The sequence below is a fragment of the Barbus barbus genome (genome assembly GCF_936440315.1).
Source record: "Barbus barbus genome assembly, chromosome: 18".
In the NCBI taxonomy this organism is placed as follows: domain Eukaryota; kingdom Metazoa; phylum Chordata; class Actinopteri; order Cypriniformes; family Cyprinidae; genus Barbus; species Barbus barbus.
Genome location: NC_136746.1, coordinates 9,038,858 through 9,058,209, shown reverse-complemented (window position 1 = coordinate 9,058,209; position 19,352 = coordinate 9,038,858). Strand labels below are relative to the sequence as shown.

The 19,352-nt window shown below is 38.2% G+C and overlaps 1 protein-coding gene across 11 annotated transcripts in view; it reads left to right on the top strand.

The window, feature by feature from the left end:
- LOC306883907 (uncharacterized protein) overlaps window positions 1–19,352 on the top strand; it is a 101,833-nt gene that overhangs the window by 49,673 nt on the left and 32,808 nt on the right. For 4 of the 11 annotated variants that reach the window (XM_079439423.1, XM_079439422.1, XM_079439419.1 and 1 more), the window contains exons 4-19: window positions 263–298; window positions 1,798–1,824; window positions 3,873–3,923; window positions 6,003–6,038; window positions 6,540–6,566; window positions 6,862–6,888; window positions 7,915–7,941; window positions 8,074–8,100; window positions 8,206–8,232; window positions 10,686–10,727; window positions 14,571–14,654; window positions 15,050–15,091; window positions 15,327–15,344; window positions 15,845–15,871; window positions 16,305–16,349; window positions 19,115–19,141. In XM_079439423.1, the coding sequence (XP_079295549.1) occupies window positions 263–298; window positions 1,798–1,824; window positions 3,873–3,923; window positions 6,003–6,038; window positions 6,540–6,566; window positions 6,862–6,888; window positions 7,915–7,941; window positions 8,074–8,100; window positions 8,206–8,232; window positions 10,686–10,727; window positions 14,571–14,654; window positions 15,050–15,091; window positions 15,327–15,344; window positions 15,845–15,871; window positions 16,305–16,349; window positions 19,115–19,141 (570 nt within the window). The remainder of the gene's footprint in view (window positions 1–262; window positions 299–1,797; window positions 1,825–3,872; window positions 3,924–6,002; window positions 6,039–6,539; window positions 6,567–6,861; window positions 6,889–7,914; window positions 7,942–8,073; window positions 8,101–8,205; window positions 8,233–10,685; window positions 10,728–14,570; window positions 14,655–15,049; window positions 15,092–15,326; window positions 15,345–15,844; window positions 15,872–16,304; window positions 16,350–19,114; window positions 19,142–19,352) is intronic. The other 7 variants (XM_079439425.1, XM_079439421.1, XM_079439418.1 and 4 more) reach the window with 5 other exon arrangements.

Sequence of the window (19,352 nt, the reverse complement as noted above, 5' to 3'; positions counted from 1 at the left end):
CTTCAAATTCTTGAGTAGCTGACTTCAAGCCAGTATTTGGCATGTCTGCATCATCACCTTTCAATTTAACAGTACAGTAGGTGAATGCTTAGTAATATAGACATTTAGAATCACATTGGTCATCTTAACTTCACTAACTCTTCATAGCCATACCGTCTGATTATGTGGCTGAATGTCACTAATAACTCTAGACTGTAGAGATTCAGTCTGTCAGATTTATTGTTCCTGATTTTCCTTCTTGACTTTGCATTGACCACTATAGGGAGACAAAGGATCAATGGGCATTCCCGGAAGAATGGTGAGTGTTTTGATGATATGCACTAAGCCCAACCAGCTAGTTTGTAATATATGGCTACAGCCTTAATTTGTTATCAATGCTTAGTGTCATGCCATTGACATTTATAACTGAACATTTCTAGCTGTAACTCTACGACACCTTTGTATTTATGCCAAAGGTCACATTCATAATATAAGGTCAGACTCAACTTAAGAGTAATGCTTGCTTTAATTACCAGAGTATGTTATATATACAACGTTCAGTATCCATGGTTAGTATCACTTCCTAATTTATTTTGACCTGTTTTAGCTTGCACTGTGAATGTAAGCTTTCACAAGCTGTCATATGAATTTCATCCAAAAGTTTAATGTAGCGTTTCAGCTTTTTAGCACAACTATATGATATAAACCAAAAACTATAGCTTATTTATTAAGCCAGAAAATGGTTCCCATTTCATCACCTCCATTGATAGTTAACAAAACGTCTGACTGTGAAGTCTGAAATATTTCACGGCCCCCCTGTCACATTTGAAGTTCTTTCTGGCTGCATTTGATGAGAAACCCTCTCTCCTTATTACTCAATTTGTCTTGGCTGCTCAGTCATGTGAAAATGCTTTACTTGTTGAACTTTAAATAGAAAATAGACCTCAAAGAAGCCCTTTTGCTTATCAGTTACACTCTACATGCTGAGAAGTCAAAATGTGCAGCCAAACCTCGAGGAGATCTTGGAAGAAATATTTTGGATATATATCCACAGAGAGACGATACGTACATATTCAAAATGAGAGAAACAGATTGGAAAACCACAGACAGTTGTGAGCTCTGTTTTACCTCCTCATTCGTAAGATTTGTGGATTTGGAACTGGCCATTTTTCAGATTAGCGCAATGCATGATATGTCGCAAAATAAATCGACCAAAATCTGCATAGTCATATAGATGTCCCCCTGGAGCGTAGCATCTACTCCTCATTAAACATTTTTAGCAAGAAACCGATAAAACTGCATTGTCCTCAAAGGAGACATTCCATACTCTAAGCTCACCCTAATGCTTTCTCTTGAAAAACAATCCCTACCTAAAAGCAGGTTTCAGCAGTGTTCAGCTCAAACTGTGAGCCCCAAGCAGAGCTTTCCATATTTCACCCAGTGTAAAGCTACATTGTGCTCCTTTAGATTCTCACAGGAAGTGTTTTTTCACCCTTCATGGCTTATCCTTCCCCCCTCAAACCTCCTCCACTGACCAGTCTGTCTGTGAGAAAAGTTAGCAGCCCCCTCATCTACTATCCATTACTCCCCACAGGCCAGCAGTGTAATACTCCAGTGCTTCCGTTCCCCTGTAGCCTCCACCCCTCAACAACCCAAAATGCTCCAGTACATCAGTGTGTACCATTCTCCCGACCTCCAAACGCTCCGTCTCAGGCTGCTGCATGCCTGTGTCCTCTCAGAACCTCGCTAACCCAGGTTCCTCTCTCTGTCTCTCTCCTTCTCACTGTGCATGTGACTGTGTCTGCTGTGACTGACCAGGGCTTAAAGGGAAACCTGGGGGAGAAGGTAAGTGCAGGATGTTGGCCTGCATGTGCAGAATTGCGACTCTCTCTCTCACTGCGGTTGGTTGTGTTGAACCTGGGTGGGGGGGGGGGACCCGAACCTATTGTACAAAGTGCGCAGGTATTGTGATTTATATCAGGAAGGCTTTGGGCTTTATTTTGAAAGGCCTTGGGGGTCACATTCGGAAGACGTTTCCCACAATGCTTGGATTACCTGTGTTTATTCTTGGAGCATTCTGAAGTTTTAAGACTCCCCCCTCTAGACAAAGAGGTGTTTGGAATGGAGCAGCTTACGAAACCCTACCACTTCAAGACACGTCCAAAACTATCTAAAAGTTGTGTAGTCACTGGATGTGTCCTCGAGCCTGTATTTGGTATGAGTGAGCACTCTATACTGGATTTAGTGCACTGAGCTTCAGTTCCTGTTGTGGCAAATGTGGTTTGAGCCGTTCTTAAACCAGCCCCTTTTGGCAGCTGCGCTCAGTGTTTGTACAAGCCAGCAGTTCTGCGGCCTCCCTTCATCAAGCTGGAACGATATGTAATGTCTTAGTCTGAACAAGCATTGTGAGGAGAAACATGTTCCTCATCCTTCACCATCACAGAAAAGTAGTGAAATTCTGGATGGTTACCCTCACTTGCCAGCAAAACACTGGGGCTCTAAAGAACTTGGAAAGGAAATAAATAGCGATGTGACCACCGAGCTGACAAGTAGAGAAGCAGACGATATACGACCTTGGAAAGACCCACCAGATTCTCATCCAGAATAATCAGTGGGCTTCCCTTGTTGTTTCAGGGGTTTACTTTTTATCCCCTTATTTTAAGGGTGGTCATGTTTTACCTTCCAGCAAGGGCTTCAAGTCTTGACCCAACAAATTTTGAGTGAAGAACTTCACTCCATTATATATCAAAACAAACCCCCTCAAGATGAATGGGCATGCGAGCCCTGAAACTGGCAGCCTTAGGGCTTCAGTTCTCGAGCAAATTCAGTTGAATCTTAATTAGTTGCGTTGGAACGCTCAAGCTGAAAATCAGGCGAATTGCTGATTGATTGGTTGAACTTTGCAAGAACTTGAGACTGTGTATTCTTTACACAGAAAGGATTAGTTGCTGAACAAAATGAAATCTGTGAAGATCGTGTCATTCATTAGTAAGTCCAATCCTTAAATATCAGCAGAACTTGCTCCTGCTTTGGCTGATTGTATTTGGACTCTTTGTCCCGTTCCTAGCTGCCAAATGCTTGTAATGTAAGCCTGTTCAAAGGGATATCTCTAGATCTTCGGTTGTCCTGTTGCACAGATCTCTGCAAGATTCTGTGGGTAACCATAAACCTTGGGGGCAAAGATTAGGAGTCCTTTCCTTCTCCACAATCTGAAAATCAGTTTTGTACTTTACCCCTTTCACGCCCCAGTAACCTTTGTAGGCGATTCAAAAAAGTGCTAAAACATATACATCTCTATCCTGTGATAAAGTGGGCATCATTCTAAATTGTCCACAATTTGATGGATGGCTGGGTCGTCAAATGTGTCTTCCTGATAGGGTTTCACATGAGAGAGCTAATTAGGGAAAGTGCTGGAAACCCGAGCGCTTTCCTGTCTGACCACAGAGCGTTGCGGGATTGCGCTTGGATGTTTGATGCAGCGCTGCGGACAGGCCGACACCGTGAAAATCACCTAGTTTGCGCCAGATAACCAGCCCGCCGGGCCGTATGCTGTTTACTCAGCAGTGATCCCTGACCCTCTCAACTCGCTGTCAAGACGTAAACTACGACCCTGAAATGAGAACCGGGGTCTGCTGACATTGTACTTGCAGACCGAAATACCGTGTTCACCTCTGAGCCTCATGCAAGCGCTCTCCGTGAGGCGGCTTAGCAAAAGAGTTATGTTAAACAGATGTTACAGGGTGTTTCAGAAAAGGTTTTTCTATTCTGCAGATACAATATATTCACTTATACGTTTGGTTTTGTGTACTAGGTGAAGTTTAGTGGATATCATTCTGTCTCTTTCCTGTCAGTTCCTCTCCTCACTGTCTTTCTACCTCTCTATCTGTCCGTAGGGAGCGCCAGGAGAGCCAGGTCTGTCTATCATTGGCCCACGAGGACCTCCTGTAAGTTTTGCTCTGCCACTGCTAAAACTCTTCATCATCTCCTTCTAATGTCAGGTCTCCAGAGTAGATACAGGTCATAGTGCAGATTTTGGCCTCAATCCTTTTATGATTCCAGGGGTTCTTGGCAAAGGTTTCTTCTATTGTTTTTCTTCCCGCACTTAACTTACAGACCACCCCAAAATCAGCGTGGTGTAGGATAGATAAGCAGCATCAGCGTCATCCAGCACACTACTGTATGTGGAGCAAATCCAACAAATCTCTGCTAATCAAGACCCAATCTCTAATATGCACGAACAGGACGGGAATCCCGCAGCAGCTTGTATGGAAGCACTTACACTTCATCAGAGTATTTCGAGGCTGCGACTCCCACGTAATGACGCCCATTTGGAATCTCATCTTCATTAGCTAGAAGGAATGAAAACATCCCAGCCCTTGTCATTATAATCCAGACATTAGACATGCAGATTGCCCTTTTATCTGTTAATGAGTGGTCAGCCATCAGGCGAAATGGGGCTTGTCCCCAAACTGGCACTCTTTCCCTTTCCATGCATTCCACTCAGTAAGACAAAAACGTAATGTTATGCCGTCAGAAGTGCAATTTCCTTGCTGATTATGCCGTGCATAGCCTGTGGTTTCCCCATTTATCCCAACACACTCTTATGGGGGGCCTTCAGACTGTATAGACATCTGTTTTTCTGCTTGCTGATTATACACTTCATTATACCTCTGACCCATCACCTCTAATAAGGAGTCAAGAGTGGACATCAGGCATAGAGAACTGGTGACAGGGAGAAGTTTCATTGCAGGGAATCTCTTCAGCAGGTGAGCTGAGAGCATAGGCTTTGTCCTCACCTTCAAAAGGGTCACAGAGGTTGATTTGAGGCAAAAGTGTGGAGAGGCCAGCGGAACTGACCAGTTTCTTTCTCACACATATGTGAGGCAGTTAGGGAACAGACAAGAGGGATCATTAGATGATGTATTGAGTTGTCATTAGATCTACAGTTGCTGATCAGGCAGGAGACATGGTTTCATGTCTTAAAACTGAAAGTACAACAAAATTCATACTATGTAATTTGACAGGTCTAAAAAATACATTTTGCTAAATCCATAATTTTTTTTCTTTGGATAGATTAGCATTCCTGTACCCCAGTTTGAAAACCCCTGTCTTAGGTTGTCAAGTATCTTTTGTCATGTTTTGTTCAAGATACACTTTGAAAAACTGTGTCTGTCCTGAAAACAACTGAAAAGTTGTTTTTAATATTGGGTTAATTTCTAAGATCAGACTGCAGTCAGGAAATGGATGTTGTATCACTCCTGAAGAATGTTATATATTGCGGCCATAGTGGATTTTTGGTTTAGAGGAGTTCTTTTCAGTAGACTAGGCTTGTTTTCTGTTACTTTTTTGTTACACTGTCATGCCAACAAAATGAATGTTGTCAGTTCTGTTTCGGGTGATTCTGAGGGGGCACATGCTGCTACTTCCATTACTCCAGACCTGTAGGTTCCCAAGGCAGAGAAAATCAACCATGTTCCAATAACTACCTGAGACCCAGACACACAATCCCCTTCATTAGCTCAGTTCACCTCTTCCTTGTAATTTTCTCTCAGGTCGCTCCAACACAGTCCTTTTTTTGCCAGGCATATTGAATGACTTCCTCTTTTCCCAAGGGCTACACGCTTTTTTCAGGAAAGCAAACTTGGTATTGTTCACAGGAGAATGTAGCATTAATCATTACTGACATTTACTTATTTAATTTGTTAGCCTTGTCTCATTGGCTCTCACGTACTGAATAAGGACAACTCTTTAATGTTTTTCAGTTTGTTCTTTCCCGTGTTGAATTTCAGTCGGTGTCCCACAGTTTTTAGTGCTTTATTTGTCTTTGTCTCCTCATCCCACACAAAGTGCTTCCTACAGAGCAGGAAGGCTCCTGTCCTTCAACCTCAATTACGATACAACTGAGTATGGAGGAACAATACTGCGTCTCTCAACACAGACCTCCTTTCATCGAGCTCACATAATCCTCATGTTTTTCGTATAGAAAATAACTCCTCTTCTTTTTTCTTTCTGTCTCCCCTCAGGGACAACCCGGTACTAGAGGATTTCCAGGCTTTCCGGTAAGTGACTTTCGTCTGAAGCCAATTGGACAAACTTGTGTAGAGTTTATGTGTGAGTTTATAAAAGCCATCAATTAGCCACTGCTTCTGTGGTCCCTTATTTAATGGATGCATGTGGAAATGACTGAAGTAAGTGAAAAAAAAAACGTACAGTAGACTTATGCAGCTGTAATTCTAGTAGTTGGATAATGTGAGATTATATACGCACTGTAAGGTTAAAAATGTCCTAGGACCCTTTCTTTGGGCATTCTACAGGGTGTTAAAGTCCTTTAAGGTGTTTATTACCCTGCATGATCACTGATCTGCTGGACATATTTGGTAGACAGTGATAAAATACAGTGTTTCTAGTGAGTCAGTGTGCTTCACCATGCTTTGGCCTGACCTTCAAGGAAATACATTTTTTCCTTAAACATTGTCATATTAGCTAGTCTAGACAGGAGAATTGGAGCTGTTTTGTGCCTCCACAATGTCGCCAATCTGTTCTCCCATTTTTTTTTCCAGGGCCCCATTGGCTTAGACGGGAAACCCGTGAGTTTCGCTTTGTTCCTTACAAATGTTTGAGTAATTGATGCTTACACAGGTTTGGAACCTCTGAACCCTTGTACCAAATTATTTGGCAGTAATTGATAATTGGTCATTTTGGCAATGAAGAGGATAATTGTGGTAATACTAATTATGCTAATTATTGTAATAAATTCACTGTTGTCTCCATAATGACATAATATATAAAGAATATATAAAGAATGGAGTGATTTGTACTACCTAAAAAGATGAGAGAATGGATATTTTTCCTTTGCCAAACTTTTTTTTTTTTACTTCACAGGGACAGAATGGTCCAAAGGGTGATACGGTAAGCAATTTCATTACCATTTTAACATTTTCAGCCAGAGGTGCTGACTTTAGAGATGCAGTACAAAAACAATTTCCAATGAATGTGCTCTTAAGAAAATACATAACCTTGGCTGGAATTAATTGATGTGTTCAATCTAAATCTAAATACTTTTAGTTTAAAAGGACACACATAATGAGATCTGTCATGTTTGCTTTCACTAATGAAATACTGTTGGAATAAAAACCATATGTCATAAAGAGAAATATGTAAAAATATAAAACATATCATAAAGAGAAATTTGTCAGTGTCTATAAAAATCACCAGTTGAGCCATTTGTTTTCAAGATGGCTTGTTGCAGTGATGTTAATCTAGGCTGTAATCATGGCCATATAAATTCACAAGAACAACACTCTTGTAGTTTGATTTATGGGAAGAGTGAATAAACGGTAGTGTGTGTGTGTGTGTGTGTGTGTGTCTGTGTGTGTGTGAGAAAGAGAGAGAAGAGAGGCCACATACCCGTTTCATTCCGTGGGGTTTGTCAAAAGTGACTTTATGTCAATATCTGTATGACTTTGGCCACCTGTGGTATTAAAACAAGGACATTGGGTTGGCTCTGTCCACTTAAGTGTGTGTTTATATATGGTAGTATTACAGAAATTGATTTGTTAGTGTTTCTGGATGAATACTATGGCTCCTCTGAAGGCATTTTATCAATCTGTCTGTCAGCTCTAAGGCTGTGTGTTACGTGTTTTTAGAGAGCATGGTGCATTGTGGGACATTGTTTGAAAAAGTGCCCACTGATGCCCTCCATACAAGCACATAATGACACTTGTAACCTACTAAAGCTTCCTTGAGCAAAATTTTGCTTCAGCCTAAGCACTTTAAAGTCAAAGTTTTCTTTTTTGTTTTTACTTTTCTAACATAAGAAATTAATTCATAAGGAATTGTTGTGCTTGTTATGGCTGAGAAGTTTTGTAAACAGGAAAAGTTAGTCATGGACAATCCAGTAACACATCCATATTGTTATTCTGATTATTTTCCCAGGGTCCTCGTGGTCCTAAAGGAGTGCCAGTAAGCATTTGCTTTAATAATGTGTTATTATATAGTAATCATTTCACAGGAGTTTTCACATGGCAGTGGAATGTTGTGCATGAATTACATTTTGGATGGACTTTAAGTTTTTGTTCAAATCTTATTTTTCAGGGTGAACCTGGTCCGAAAGGAGAGAAGGTAAAATCATGCATGAAATGCATTAAAATAGCAGCTAATTTTCTTGTGATTTGTGAAATGGCCTTAGAGGACTGTGTGTGATTGATTTTTATTATTTTTTTCTAGGGTGTATGTGGTGACTACACTCACAGGGTGAGTGAATGTTTCATTGAACTTATTGAGTTGATATTGTGATATCATAAACACTGTTCATTTATGTTTTAAAATAAGCTATCGGATAGGTTATCTGGTGTTGAGTGCTGGAAAATCCCAAGCATATGTTTTTATTCCAGTTTTTGTGATATTCTTCTATTTGTCAAAGTGATTTGTCATGTTTACCCTTAAAAAGACATTTACAACGTGTTTTCGGTTAATTTAGAGACATTAAACAGGGGGAAATGGGCAGGAGCAATAGATTGACAGCTTGGATGTTGTCTCTGATAGGTAGCACATGAACACATGCCAAGGCAGGGCCTCAAAGTTGATCAGCTCTCTCTTGGGGAAATCACAGTTTCATGTAAACAAGGCAATTTTACCAACAGCCTGCTGAATTGGATTTGATAAGGCTCTCTGTTAAAGGCGGCCAAGTTTCTTTTGTGGTGGATAGGGGTTTTGGTAACAGCCCTGGCCTATTTAAAAGTAATTTTGGCCTTTTGAAGCTATTTTATCAATTATGTAATCTCAAAAACAGCATGCGATATAAAAGCAGAAAAATAGCCTTGGCAGTAGATGTTTCTATCTGAAACTGTGTTTGGCTTGAAAAAGAAAGAACAGTAATAGCAGCAGGAAACAAGCTGATAGTCTTGTTTCTAAATATTTAATCACTGTTTTTATTGTGTATAAGTAAGTGTATGAAGTATATCATACAGCAATATCACATCAAAACAGAGCTGTTTTTCATGCATGTAGGCCAGGCCACATGGGAGTCAGTAGACTATTTTGAAAGCTGCTCATAAGGGTGGTCTTTTTGGGTGGTTGTGTACTATAGGGTCTTTGCAGTTAGGGTTAAACCTGAAGGTCACTGCGCTAAACTGAAAGGATACACCCTGCAGTGGTGGAACAAAAATGGGAATTATCACTTGAGTGTGTGTGTGTTTATGTATCCGTATCCATGTCCGTGTATTTGTATGTTGGGCCATTTTAAGCAGGGGCTCCCATTGAAAATGTTGCCAGCTTTGCACTCCAGTCAGGCTCTAATGTTGAAGTTTTGTGGGCTGTTCGCTGTCCCTCACCCCTAATACCGTGATATGTGTGTTACAGTCCTGCTGCAAAGAGAGATATAGCTGAAAACTGTGCTCTAGTTTATCCACATGCACTGTTGGAGGTGCAGAAAGGTGCCTGTTATTATAACTGATTGAAAACACTGTGGGAATGTATAATGACACATCTTAACATGCAGCTGTTCTCCTGCTTTTTCTTTGGCCTTCTCAGGGAACTTTTATGGTTGTGGTATATCATTTTAAGGTACACTATGCAACTGTAACTTTATACAGCATCAGAAATGCATCAAATTTTTAAATACATAAATACCATGTGCCTTTCATATTTTGATTGGCCTCCTTATGCATAGAGTACCTTAACATAATGTAACTTTCTAATAAAATTGGTGAAAAACCTTCTGCAGGGAGATAAGCTCGAAAAGCACTTGCCTTCTTGGTTTGCTTGTATTTTCCTCTTACTCTAAAATTCGGCGAACCAGTATAGATTTTCTTTATTTGGATTGTGCATTTATCAATGCACTTTTTGCTAAATATTGTTTTTTAAAAATATATATAAATATATTTATATTTTGTATTTGAATTATTAAATATTACTGTATATGTACACTACTGTTCAGCAGTTTGTGGTCAGTAAGATTTTTTTCAAGGATGTATTAAATTGATCAAAAGTGACATTAAAAACATTTATTATGTTATAAAGATTTGTATTTTAAATAAATTCAGTTCTTTTGAACTTTCTATTCTTCAAAGAATCTTGAAAATAAATGCATAATTGTTTCCACAAAAAGCTCAACTGTTTTCAACATTAATAATAAGAAGAAATAAACAGAAAATCAGCATCTTAGACTGATTTCTGAAGAATCATGTGACACTGACGACTGGAGTAATGATGCTGAAAATTCAGCTTTGCATCACAGCAATAAATTACATTTTAAAATATATTACAGTAGACAACAGTTATTTTACATTGTAATAATATTTCTATTTAAGGCTTACTATTTAAATATTACCAACCCCAAACCTTTGAATGGCAGTGTATTTTTCATGCACAGTATGATCCAAAAATCTGAAACCCCATTAAAAATGTGGTATTTTTTTTTCCATTTAAACCTGGAAATGAACTAAATGTATTAGGGTTTTTAAAAATTTAAACCAATGTTTGATTGAATTAAATTTAAAATGAAAAATAATTCAAAACTGAAGCATTTTCAGTAGTCTTTAGTCCTTTTGAATGCATTTTAATGTGCAGTCCATTGCATAGAGGTATGAAATACAGGCACCTACCAAGAAGGCACGTTGTATTTAAGGTAACATCAGTTATTAGTGGTGTATCTATGGGTCAATAACTCTTTAATCTGTACTTTGCAATGCCGCTGATCTCAACAGAAACGCCGTATTGTCAACGCCTGTGCTGGAGGACAGGCCACAGTAAGTCTGTTGCGAAACTCTTTGTGGCAAGACTGAATCCAGCCTGATCTACACAGCATTGCTGCAGAGTCACAGGTGCCGTCACAGTGGAAATGAAGATAGAAACATTATCACTGATAATGATAATGTTTGATATGTAAATGTTTTAATAGGACTGTCAGTCGATTATCAGAATTAATTCAATGGCATTGCATAGACTTTACAAAAAGGGGATTAGGAAGTCAATACAGTTTGTACTTTATCTATGTATTATTGAACATAAATCTTTTACCAGTTTTACATATTCATTTATGATTAATTAAATAATCACAGTAAGGGAATGCATTACATTTCCAGCCCTATTAATAAGAAACAGTGTAATAATATTTGTGAAAATATTTGAAACTAGCAAACTTACTGAACTCCATTCTGATGGACCCGTGACTCTGTTCAATGATGCTGAATCCTTTTGGTTCTCTCTTTCCCTTCTTCTACTTCACCTCTCTCTTTCTCTATGCCCTTGCCTTGCTTTTTCCTCACTGTTCACTCTCTTTTTCACTTGTTTTCTGTTTTTTACCTTCCCCTCCTCTCCTCTTTCTGGCCCGTTTCCTTCCTTTGGCCTCCTGGTGAACTTGTTGGCCTGGTGGTTTTGTGCGCCGTGGCCCACCTGTGCTTTGTGACCTCAGCAGATGTTGCCCATCACCGTCCGCAACATGCCCTCAATAAGCCCTCTAATCCTAAAGCGCCTCAAGGTACATCTCTCTCTGCCACCCTCGCACTCCTTCCCTACGGATGCCAACCTTCGTCCACCCATTGCCAGCATTCACGGAGGCCATTAACAGCTACTGTTAGCCAGTAGTTTCATTGTCATGATATGACATGGTCCACTTGAAAAACACTAAAACACTTATTTCATAATATGTTCAATTCACAAAATGTATAGGCATATAAACGCTACCCCACAGGAAGAACTTCGGTCAGGCCTTCTCTGGCTTTTCAGACATTGTCCATCTGGTTTAACGGCACGTTAGCTCAATAAAAGTCACTAATACGTAATGGATTGTCCTTATACTGTCTAGTCATATTATAAAGTTGGGCAAATTTAGGGAGTGTTCAGGTATTTTTAGCTCAATCGTACCAGAAAATTTTTAATACTTTTTAGAGACTATTTTGTAAATAAAGCACTTAAAATACAACTACTAGAAAATTTTGGATGTGAGAAATATTTTAAAGACCCCATGAAATCATAGTTTTTAGGTCATATCTGTTAACTTTGAGGCTAAATTTACAAGTAACATTTACAAACAAGTACAATTTGTTAACATTAGATAATGCATGAACAATAAACAATTTTTTACTGCATTCTATAATATAGGTTAATATTAATTTATAAGCTTGCTATTGTTTATTGTCAATTCATGCTTGTTGATATTATATTAACGAACACACTTTATTTGAATGTATCCTGGTTACAGTGTAATTACACAAATAAGTAATGAGTAATATTAATTAACTACCTGTACTTACTGTAGATTTAGGGTTTGGTTTAGTGATTTTTGTAATTATGCATGCTTTACTGTTATTTCTTATAATGCATTTGACCTGTAACAAGAACACATTAAAAGTTCCCATATAAACCGATGTTAATAGTTTATACAACATGCTAAAAAGGTACTCATATGTGCATATTTAACCAATAAATAATGTATTTTTTTATTTAATTTTAGGTGTTGCATTCATATAGAACCATTTTGTAAAGTGATACCGTTTAACTTTTAGCAAATATACAGGGTCCAAAAATCTTGATTGCATAATCTTGCATTTTTCATCATGTCCTTTTTTTCTTTTTTGTAGTCCAGTCAGCTGCTCTCCAAAATGAAAACTAAACTTCATTCGTTAAGCCGTTTCATGGGATGTTTATAAGCTCACAATGTACATTTATATCCTCTGTCAGTCTACACTTACTCATCAAATCCCTTAAGAACAGTGAGCAAGACTCCTGCCATATTAACAAAACAAAACAGAAGTTTGAAAATCTTATTCTATAATCAGCACAACCACAATCAAAAGATAACAAAAGAATGAGAGAGCTTATTTGGCAGCAAAGTGAGGCTTTCCTAAAGGGAGATGTCAGCCCTCCACTTCAGCCTCTTTAACAGGATCTCTGACTTCACTGCCCGCTCCACGAAGTGCCCCTGGCATAGGTTGACCACGGTTGGCATGCGTCCTCCATCTTATTTCTACAGGTGTGTAGTCTTTGTGCACCGATTTAGAGTACCATGTTTGGAGGCAATAGTACAGACTGTCGAAGACCACAGTGTTGGGGAATGAACTTATAGCAGCTGATTGGCTGGGTCTTCAGGTTGGGTCGGGTCTGTGCATTGGATGGAGATCATGGAATATCTCCATTTAATGGATCTACATCTGGCCTCATAAATCAAATCTAGACAAGTCCTGTCAAGAAATAAATGGATAAAATATGGATCTGAATCTGATGGATGTGTTCCGGATTTCTCTGAGCTTCAGACTGCTACTGAACAGACACAGCTTTAAAGAAAGGCTTTTCTTTTTCACGGTATCTGCACTATTTGTGGTTAATCAGTCTTGTACACGGTTGCCAACATGTAGGAGGTCTTAATTGTCTGTCTATAGTAGCAGACTTGAAATGAATGCTGTTAATAGAAGGGAAATTATTCTAACTTACACCGAGTTCTCGGAGTGCAAACTAAGCCTCTTTAATGTTGAAAACAGACTTTTTAAAAAATAATTACACAGCAGAAATGTTAAATAATCAGTTCTCCTTATGGTCTCTTCTCAGGAATAGCAGGATATTGTTTAGTCCAGTCTTATTTCCTATTTCCACGTCCCTCTTGCTGTGTAAATACCGGACACTTTCCTGTAGATGATTTTGTTTAGTCTTCTTCTGTGCAGAAGGTCTCCTCTTGCTGAGAAGTACCCGAGATTTTAGAGCGGTGATTTTCAACTGGTGGATCAAAAAAAAAAAAAAATGGCTCAGCATCATAAGCATAAAGTAAATAATAAAATGCAACTGTCTAGAATAGTGAAATAAATAGACTTATTAACCATTAAATGGGAGAAAAATCTTCTTATATATTTTGATGTTCATGTCAATGGTTGGACGTCTAATCAAACTCGCCTCAAAAAAACGACCTAGACTACATGGAGTTTTGAGTTCACTTACAATGAGGATAAGCATGGTTTGTGCCGACCACAGTGTGTTTTGTCCCAAGAGAACAAAACCATCAAAATTCAGTTTTGTACAACAAACAATGTTGGGTCGCCATTTGATTTTCAATTTTAAATTGTGTCTTGAAATAAAACCAGTTGAGAACCACTGATGCAGACCTTACTGAAGAAGATCTGTGAGGCCACAAGCGATAGTATTGGGTTTGCAAAGTTGAAGCTGTAAAAGCATTAAGTGTAAATGTGTAATTTTTTCAAACTTTTCCCCAAATTTATAAAAAAAATATATATATTTTTTCCAAACATGGTACTCTATAAACTAGATTAACCACATCACTCGTCTCATCCTGACTTTCAACTCAACCTTCAGGCCTGGGTTCCTCTCAGCTTCAAATCCACTGTTTCACCAGTAAATATACATACATATATATATATATATATATATATATATATATATATATATATATATATATATATATATATATTAGTATTTTTCTAAATATAAATTTATGAAGGATTTTGAGTATAATAATCATAATCATATCTAATTATTGTAAATTACTGGATTTGAATCAGAGTGGGCCCTGCCTCTGATGTTATGAACTGTACCTTATATCCAAATGACCTCTTTATCTCAGATGCTAACTTCCTGTCTCTCAGCAGGGCGAGCCGGGAGCTCAAGGACCACCGGGACCTCCTGGGCCTCCAGGGAATCCTGGCCTATCTGGTGCTAGTGGGCCCCCGGTAAGTCACTGAAAATCATCTGCATGAGGAAATGTTTTCTACAAAACTCATGCTTGTTGTTAATTAAATATTTTACATGGTTTTCTGGAATAAATAATTGTGATTGTTCATTTATAGGATTATGCATTCAAATATTTTTGGTATAATAACCATTATCTGTATAATTGTATAAGTCATGGTCTCAGGCCATAATATTGTGCCCTCTTTTTTTTCTCACATAATAAAATGTATATACGTATGTATGTATTTATTTATTTATTTTTACCCTTTTGTGTCACCTGTGATTATGGCTACACATTCTTGCATTTTCGTTTTTAACATTTGCACTTTTGCATTTGTTGTTGTTGTTTTTTTTGTGTGTGTGTTTTACTGTAACCATCTACCCCCTCATATAGGGTAAACCTGGAGAACCTGGAAAACCTGGGAAAGACCCAAGAGTGAGTGTTTGAATACATGCGTTTTCTTCTTTGCCTTTCTAATACGGATACTCGACATGAAGTAAAATAAACTCGGAAGTCTGTAATGCTCCATATGACAATGTAAACTTCAAGCTGAAAGTATGTTTGACACAGATTCTTGATATTATTTGACATGAAATCAGACGTCTGTAATGCTCCATATGACAGTTTAAGCTTCAAACTGAAAGCGTGTTTCTATTTCTTTCATTTGTAGATGCTACCGGGGCTGAAGGTAAGCTTGAAAAGCACACAGCTGTCCAGCTGCTCTGCAATGATAGTATTTTCCACAGGCGAGTCATAAACAGGCTCACATGAAGTTCACACACAGTTCTACAGCCTACAGGGTGGGTCTGCTCTGTCGTTGCCAGTACAGAAGGGGTGGAAACGCCATAATTGATTATCCGTGTTGCTGTTGGATAAGTATGTATTTCCCCTGATGCGTTAATTGCCATTGAGTTTAGACTGGGGAATTGTAATTGTACTCCATTTAAAAGCACTAGTCCCTTATAGAGGCACATTTCAGCTCTCTATAAAGATTGTCTGCCAGTCTATATAACAGCAGTAACTAGAGGCTTTCTCCTTTAGACACAAAGTTCCCAATAAAGGAATACCGATCTGCTTATTGTCCGTTTTACAACTGGATAGCTCCAAGTATTTGAAACAAATAAAAAGGCTTTTTGATAAAAGCCAAAGAGGTTTATGAGGTCTTTGATTGTTTTTGTTTTTTTATAGGGTGAACCCGGTGTACCTGGACAAAAGGTGAGTGTGTCTATCAAAGTACGTGAGCAGACGTTTATGTTTTCCGAAAGGCCATTCGTCAAATCCCACATTTAAGGATTTGGCACTGCTGTTGATTGCTTAAACAAAATGGTTAGAAACGGATCCTTCTTCTCAGAGGAATTTTCAGGAATTAGGCTGAACTGTGAGGGAGTGACGTATCAATTAATCATTCAACAGAGTGATTGAAAACCACTAAGCTACAGGGCAGAGCCCTGAATGTGAGGCTCATCAATCGCCATGCTAGATGAAGAGTTTCAAAGTGGAAAAAGAAACTCGGCACATCTCTTTAAAGTCATGCTAGAGCACACATAAAATATTAGTGGATTAGAGAGAACACAATTCATTGGTTCAAACTCCATTTTTCTTTCTGCATGGCCATTTTTCTCTAAACGATTTTGTCCTTATCTCTCAGGGTGATCGTGGTGAAGCTGGCCCAAGTGGACCTGAAGGCCCCGAGGTAGGAATCTGTAACCTTTGACTGGTTTAAGCATCTTAAATAATTAATCTGCTCCACAGGTCACCCATCACTTCTGGGTCAACTCATTACATAATCCCAATACAGAGGGTAACTTCAGATTGACAGCCCCCTTTGAGTCAGATTCAGAGATTGCTAGCTTTTTATAGTGTGTTATTGTTTCAGTCAAAGTCTTGAAGTTTATGAAGGATGTAGGAAACACAGATGTATTACATACTCGCTTCCGTCTTTAATCAGGCCTTCAGCAGAAGAGGGTGTTATCCAAAACAGTCTGTAGGTGTGACATCAGATACCCAAATCATATAGTTTTGATTAAGCCAGTGGGACGGCACCTTTGTTGTTTGGGTTACAAAACTAAATACCATTGGAGCACTGGAGGAATTGCTCAAAGTTGCTGATAACAGCATCTGTTTGGGGTTTTACTGTCTTCCCCTTGAGCGATATGCTTAACTCTAAAGTCACTGAGTGCATTACCCCTGAGGTAATGAAAGATTGAATTAAGATAATACATGGGGCTTAGTGTAATGCTATGAAAAGCATAAAATACGCTACAGTAAGTTTTTATTTTATGCTTTTGAAAGAAGTCTCTTATCTTCACCAAGGCTGCAAATATTTGATCAAAATACAGTAAAAACACTAATAGTGTGAAATACTGTTACAGTTTAAAATAACTGTTATTATTTGTATTTTAAAATGTAATTCTTAAATTAAAATTGTATGTCTGTGTTGCCAAAGCAAATCATTCCTGCAGTCTTCAGTGTCACTTGATCCTTCAGAAATCATTCTGATATGCTTATTTCTTTATTATTTATCAATATTTTTGTGGAAACCATTGTATTTTTTTCCCTTTTCTTGTCTTTGATGAATAAAACGTTCAAAAGAAGATTTGTTTTTTAAAAACAAACAAACAACAACAACAACAACAACAACAAAAAACATTATAAATGCCTTTACTCTCACTTTGGATCATTCCTAGTGCCCAGCTAGGTAACTAGTTATGATATAGCTGGGGACTACTTTCAGGCGTTGCATAATATCATTGCGCCTGCTGCACTCATGGTACGGCAGCAATGATTACGCCGGAATGAGAGTATACTTCCTAGCTATATCGGCCTAGAAAATCGCAACTTTTATTTTTCCATCGGTCTTAGTACACGATGTAACTACAGAATCAAGCTTTAAATAGGAAAAATATCGAAACTCTTTGGTCATTTTGGCCAGACCTGGAGTTTGGCTGAAGGGATTCAAAAACGGTAAAACTCAACTGTTTAACTCTAGGGGAGTTGTAAAATGAGCGTATTTTCAAAAAAAGTGGAGTGTTCCTTTAAGGTCCTTGCCCACTGAGTCCGAAATTTTCGTATGCTTTTTTTTCGTATTCGATATTCGTCATCCTTTCCTATCAAAATGCTTGCTACGGATGTGAAAACGCAGAAAATCGAACCTGATCAGAATTTTTTGTGAGGTCATATTTATTTTTTAACGTGTGAAAATTTCAGACTCAGTGTGCAATGTCCTTTAATGAAAAAAAAATATAAATTTCTTTAAAAAATTCTTAATTTCTAAAAAAAACTGACCCCAAACTTGAACTGAACTGTTAGTCTTCTTTTTTTGTTCTTCCTGCACACAACAATCCTTCTACCTCATTCCAATCTTGTTTCCAGAATAGCACAGAACAGTGGGTCAAACAGCTTAGCCCATGTGCAGTTACAAGTGCATTGATTGACACTTTGTGAGGGATACATGTTGGCACAAAAACCACATGTAATCTTTTCCATGTGAAATTGAATTTGCTTTGCTTTGATACAACCTATATAGTTGGCAATCTTGGATTTGTGTTATGCTTTTACACATGTGAACTCTGGAACAACCTGCATATCCATCCCCTTCCAAATCTACCTTAGTGAACTTGAGCTTTCTTCCATCAGCCACATATCAGGTCCAACACACGCACCCAGTCAATAGTTAAAGCTAGATTGATAGTAAGCATGTCATACAGTGAGTTTATGGAAAATTCCTCTATACGAGAGACTGAAGTAGCTTTGTGTTTGTTACGTTTACATTCAATCTCATTTTAGCTCAGGTGAAATCTTTTGTGCTAAAGCAGAGAAGCAGTTATTTTGCACGACTGCACCACCTTCTGGATATTGTCAGGTGCTGCGCTCATGAATGCTCACAAAACTGGAGATTTATGGAGGGAGGCTAAAATGTGTTCTCCCCTGTGAAGTGAGGTTGTCTCCTGTCTGGCCTACCATGTTTTTCTACTCGGAAAAGAGACATCTTCACATTCATCTGTGAGAGAGGCAAAGGGCCAAGTCAATGGATTTACAATTAAAAGGTTAAAATCAGAGGAGACACGTTATTCGGCACATTACCAACACAATTAATCAACGGCTGACTTTGCCTTCCTCCCATGAGACTTTATTTCTGAAAAATTACTGTCTGTCGCCTTCATGAATGTTTAGCTATTTACTCAGCCCTGCCAAGCCATACGCCATTGAATATGACAGAACAGAAATGTTTGCTTTAATAATTTCTTCACTAAACGAGACACTGAATGGGTTGTTTAGATAAATGATGTTGTGAACTGAATCTCTCCTGACTTTAATGTTGCCCTGTTGCTATGATAAATGTAAATTAGTTGCTTTAGACCAAAGAAAAGCAGGTCAACATTACCTTTATTAGAAGCTTTCATTTTGCATTTCATAGCATATTGACTACATCACTTTGTTTGTTGTGTTTCTCTTTAGGGAATTAAAGGAGATGAAGGAATAAAGGTAAGGAACACATTTGGTTCTTGTTATTGCTGTTTTTACTGTTTTTTAAAATAATGGTTGGAAGTTTAAAAGCAATGTGAGCTATTTTGTTGATTTTAAAATGCTTTTAACTATAAGCAACCTGTTTGTAGGTTGACTGCCCCGTCTTTATGGTGCTATCAAAACATTGATGATTGATATCAAAACATTGATATCAAACTGTTTGTTTGAT